At 38.5% G+C, this 5,653-nt stretch overlaps 1 protein-coding gene across 1 annotated transcript; it reads right to left on the bottom strand.

Annotated features, from left to right (window-relative positions):
* Positions 1-77: 77 nt before the first annotated feature.
* Positions 78-5,000, bottom strand: LOC115919884 (short transient receptor potential channel 6-like). Its single transcript, XM_030974467.1, has 5 exons — positions 4,836-5,000; positions 3,698-3,918; positions 1,950-2,168; positions 424-515; positions 78-108 (listed from the first exon to the last, which is right to left on the bottom strand). Exons 1-5 carry the CDS (start codon positions 4,966-4,968, stop codon positions 78-80), a joined length of 696 nt encoding a protein of 231 aa, XP_030830327.1. The 5' UTR covers positions 4,969-5,000.
* Positions 5,001-5,653: the final 653 nt, after the last annotated feature.

Raw genomic sequence — 5,653 nt, forward strand, 5'->3', positions numbered from 1 at the left:
AAAAAAGTTCAACCGATCTTGATCTTGTTTTTTTGGGGGGGGGGGGCAATTCGTGCCCCCCCCCCCCCCCCCCGTGGCTACGTGCATGATGAACATACCTTGTAAACACTACAGAACAAAAGCAAAACACAACAACACCAAAACAATGTTGAAAACAAATAAACAAAAGACATTTAAACATTAACATTACAAAACAAATGTATACAGGTCTTCCTCGATGATTTCCAAGATCAACATCTATGTGTCATTTTGGTTATTGTATGCACCCTGAGCATTGTAATTACATCTAATATTTTTAAACCTGTAAGTATTTCAACAAATGGTTGGAAATGATGAATTAATGATTCTTACATTTCCTTTGGGATAGATGAGATAAATAATGACTGCGAATGGTACAAGGGGTAGGAAGAGAGATAACATGACCATTCTCCTCCATGTGTTATCAGTCTGATTTTCGGAAGCCCCTGGTACCACAGCGTAGAAAGATGGTGCTGGCAATGAGGATGAGCTACAAACTATAATAAGATGGAGGAAGACAGAAGAGAGAGAGAGAAAGAGAGAGGAGAGAGAGAAAGAGAAAGAAAGAGAAAGAGAGAAAGCGACAGAGTGAGACAGACCAAGAGAGGGAGACAGAGAAACAGAGGGGAGATAAAAAGAGAAACAACTTATGTTGTATATATTTTAATGTTTGTATGTATTTTTCTTCAATTGGAGAATATAAAGACTGACCTAAACTAACAGAACTGAAATTTAATGAGATAAGGAGAGAGAGAGAGGGGGGGGGGGGGGTGAGAAGAGAAAGATATTTGTGGATTAAACGTTAAAATTCGAGTAAAGAGTAAATATTCGAGTCTGAGTAAAGTGGACTTATATCGTTTTCAATAAACTACTGCCCCTTTACAATTTTGGACATAAAATCAGAATCATCATTATAAATGTCAGAGCTAAAGGAGCCTCAATGCTTAATGCCCGCGTTACACTGTCCACAAATTGACACCAGATGGACACACGATAATTTATTAAAAGGAAATGTTCCAGTGCGGCTCTGATCGTAAAGACATCGGGCATGGCGTATGGGCATTTAAAAATGCGTATGACCGCCGATGGATTTCTCAGGCTCCAGCAGCAACTTCATTTTTAAAGCAGTTGTTAAAACATCGACTTAACCCTAATCAGGCCGGGGGCCATTATGCCCCCCCCCCCCTCCACGATTTTCCGATTGCTCGGGAACGCATATGGATGGCCCCCACCGCTCGCTGATTTTTTTCTTTCGAGTCTTGCGCATCTTTCAAACAAAAAAAATGAAAATCGGACCATCAATTACAAGGTCACGTGACCTTTTGTCTTTGCATGTCAGCCCGAAAATCGCTCATTTTTGTGATTTGTGTACAAAACATATGTAAATGTCATTTTTCCTAAAACTTGGTTATTGGGTCTTGTTTAAAGTTTAGGTGGTTGTTTTAGAGTCAAAATAGTTGAATTGAAGTAAGAAATGAAATAAAACACACAAAAACAATAAAATACATAAGTTAAAAAAACAATGAAATACATAAGAAATATAAAAAAACAAGAGATAACATAAGGAATAAGCTAGCTCTTCCGAATTTGTTTGTCCTATTTTATTCCAATTGGTCTGATAAAGATATATAGTGAAAAAGAATGCTTAAATATGAATAATATATGATTTATGGGCAAAAATGTGATTTTATGACTTTATTTGCATAAATTACCATAAATATGCAAATAAGTAAATTTTTCAAAAAATTGAAATTATCATATTATTCTATACACTTCACTTGACAAGCGTGCAAATTTTCGCGGAGATCGGCCGCTTCACGACCGAGATCTTAAGGGGGCCATAATGCCCCCCCCCCGGCCGTACTAAGACCTCAAATAGCCCGGCCTTTTTAGGGTTAATATCAGGGTGGACTTCTCCCTAAAAGACATACCTGTTTTTGTTGGTATTCGATGGCCATCTCCAGTCGTGGGAGGGCGTTCTGATCTTCCTTGTCATTCTCAAGAGGATTGTGGCAGGCCTGCTCTTTGACTTCAGTTTCTGAGATCGCCGCCTGTTTCAAGATCGTTTTCACCTCCTCCGTATTTTGACACATATCGAGAAGGTTGGATGCATACATTTTGCATTTCTGTTTCAGTTCCTTGTACTCAGTCTAGAAATTGAAAACAAAAAGGCTAGGACGTCAGTAAAAGGGAATTTATATAAATAAACGGCAAAATAATAATGTGCACACTAAATTATGATCAATATTCCGTCTGCTATGCAAAAGCCAAAACAGTGGTTCTTTCCCCCTGGACAAACACCCCGAGGACAATTACCCCCGGTAAATTACCCCGTAAAATTACCCCCTGAAAACTACCCTTTGGACAATCACTTTCGCCCTCCCCCTCGAGGACAATAACCCCTTATTACCAGGGTAGACTTCCCCTTTAATGAATGAGGGGGGGGGGGGGGGGAGGTAATTGCCCTCAAGGTGATTTTCCTCGGTTGTCCTGGGGGGGGGGGAGGGGGTTATGTCCATAGGGGGTAATTTTCAGGGGTCGGGGTAAATGTTTTGGGTGGTAGTTTTTCCTTGGTTGTCTCTGGGGAGGTGGTGATTGTATAGGGGGCGATTTTCAGGGTGGGGGGGGGGGATAATTGTCCACGGGGGTAATTTTCGGGGAGGGGGTAACTTTCCTTGGGGTATTTGTCCTCGGGGGTAATTGTCCATAGGGGGGGGGGGTAATTTTCCACGGGGTGGTTGTCCTTGAGGGGGGATTTCCCGGGGAGGGTATTGTCCTTGGGTGGTAATTTTCCGGGCAGTAATTTTCCGGGGTGATTGTCCAGGGGGTTATTGTCCTGATACGCAAAATAGTTACTAATTGCGCTTTACTTAGAGTTAACGTCCAGCTGTTTTTTTTAGGCGATATCACAGGCGTCTGGCACTATTCTCCATTATTATACATCATGACTTTTAACTCTCATGTTTAGTACAGTTTTAATACAATATTGACAGACCGATACATGTTCATGCATTTTGATATTTAGACGTCTGTTAGAATTATAATAATTTATGCACTATTCGATAATGAAATATGATATATGATCATTTCATACTACGAAATCATAACAAGATAGCCACTTCTAAGTACTGTTTTTATGCTGGTAGTTTCCTATAATAAATTCCCTTGTGATATAATGCTAATAATCGTTGTCTCCCTATTAACCTCGCTGTGGGCGTACGGGCAAAGTGTCGCCTCTGGGATGTTCTCCCTTTTCAGAATATTTACTTTTAATTTTCTAACTTTTGACATTTTTAGTAAAGATTACATGTTTTCCTAAAAAAAAAAAGAGAGCACAAATGGACCTGCTTGCTACTGCCAGCTTGGAGAGGTGAAATTTTCTCAAACATCTTAAATGTCATCCCCCTCCTCCCCCGTCTATGCTTGCTGATCGTATATTTTGGGGGTTATGGGTTACATTTGCAAAACATTTTTTTTTTTTTTTTTTTTTTTTTTTAAACTGGAGAAGGGAGAAGAAGTTATTTATTACATTATTAATAAAAAAAACTTAAACTTTCACAAAGGTGCTTTTTATGATGTCTTTCGTTTTGTTGGAGCTTGCTATCGAGAATATGTCTCTTTAAAAATAAATTAATCATTACAAAAAATAGCTGATGAGATTTTAAGGTGAATTGCTGACCTTGAACTCTTTCTCTGTCCGACAGAGGCCGTCTAGCTCTTTGCTCAAGAGGAAAGCAGTCAAGATAGGATCTTCACTCGTCAATGAGATGTAGGCTTCACTACACAATGCGCGATATGCATTAATGATGGATAGAGAGTGCATGAGAGGATCATACTCCTTCCGGTTCAAACAGGTTGTACATCCACAGAGAGGGTGATGGGGTTTGACAACATCGTCACCTGTTAACGCAATGTCAAAACCCCGGGTCAAAACATCAGCGAGAATCATTATGTACTACAAATAAAAAAAATCAACAAATGGCATAACCTAATGAGTACCAGAATTATTTATGAATAAACCGACCATGAAAGAGTAGAATGACCACTCTCATTAACCCCACATATCTTTACCACTAATTTGTACTCACAAAACATTACGTAAATAAGGTTGTGATTATGTATGGGGCGTGGATGTGTTGGTATCGAGGAAACTCGAACTGTACCTTCACCCGGACCTTCACTTTGACGACCTCTCGATAAACAAGGACCTCCTCGGCTCGAGAACCCTATCAATTGTTTAAAACTTTGAGGCCCTGACATAGGAGTATATTTACTGAGGTCAGGTCCCATCTCCCTGTTGAGGTGCTCTTCGTGTAGTACGTCCTTCGTTATGCATAAACTTACATATCGTCCTCGTTATGTTATATTCCTACAAACATGTGTGTCCTCGGACAGGTAATGACGTACTGATGTAGATACACAATACACCAGAAACGTATACATATGAGAGGGTGGGTGTGTGAGTGTGTGTTAGTGTAAATGTTGAATGTTAACAAAATTAAGTTGTATCATCTAGATACATGTATCAGGAAAAGGCGAATGAATATCAGTAGGCAACATAATTTGGCACTCGAACAAATGCTAAGGCTTAGTGGGTTCACTCGACTCAAACATATATAAATACATATATATAGACTCTATACACTTTGTGTCACATGTTGCTACAATTTTTCAAAAGATATTAAATTCATCCATTTATCTAGGCCGGAAAACGAGCGAAACATACACCGGCCTCATCATATCTGTAATGCACCACCGAACAGCAAAATAATGTGTTTTATGATGACAGAAACGAAAACAAAATGAAAGTATTCTACCTCGATCCATGAGTATTCGGAGGATGTCGACTTCATTATACATGGCTGCCATCATGATCGGGGTGACGTCACGGTCGAACTTAGATCGGTAGCTACGATCGTAGAAGGTTTCGTGAGGACCTAATGTTTGCATCGCACGGTTTTTCTTCTCATCGTAGCAAGGATGCCCAGTAAAACCTGTAAAGAATAATGGCCAGTTTGTATAGGATTGGGACGTGTATTAGTCAAGAAACGACATTAACAAAAATAACAACAGCAACAACAAAAAGTAAACTTCTCATATGCCTCGTATGGTAGAAGGAAGGAAAACATTCAGTTAATAATTGAGAAAGATTATCTTACCTAAGACCTATTGAATCATTCCCCTGACAAAAAACAACAAAAAACAAACCAAAAAAAAAGAACAATATATATAATATCAAATAGATAACAAATGAAATAAATAAACAAATTCATGAATAGGTAACAAAAAAAAACAAAAAAAAAACACGAAATCTAACATTTTCTGTAAATGCTCTAATAATAACTTCCTCTAAAACTATTCTCAAGCTATATACATATGTAACATGCTAACTCGATGTAAAGAGTGTTATTCCTAAAGTTTCTTTCCCAAAACATGTTTGTTTCTATTCTACCTATCCATTTGTTGTATTCATATGTCACATGAACTTACAGTAAAAGTGGTCGAATCAAACATTTCACTAGTAAATTTCCAAAATATAGTTGTTTCGCCTTATTTCTTGTTGCTACTGAAAGTTCTTTTTTTTCCTACAAAACAATCTTGTTGGCAAGTTCGTGCAGAGCACTATCGTGACACT

This window comes from Strongylocentrotus purpuratus, unplaced genomic scaffold (genome assembly GCF_000002235.5).
Source record: "Strongylocentrotus purpuratus isolate Spur 01 unplaced genomic scaffold, Spur_5.0 spur5_scaffold_7, whole genome shotgun sequence".
NCBI classification, from domain to species: domain Eukaryota; kingdom Metazoa; phylum Echinodermata; class Echinoidea; order Camarodonta; family Strongylocentrotidae; genus Strongylocentrotus; species Strongylocentrotus purpuratus.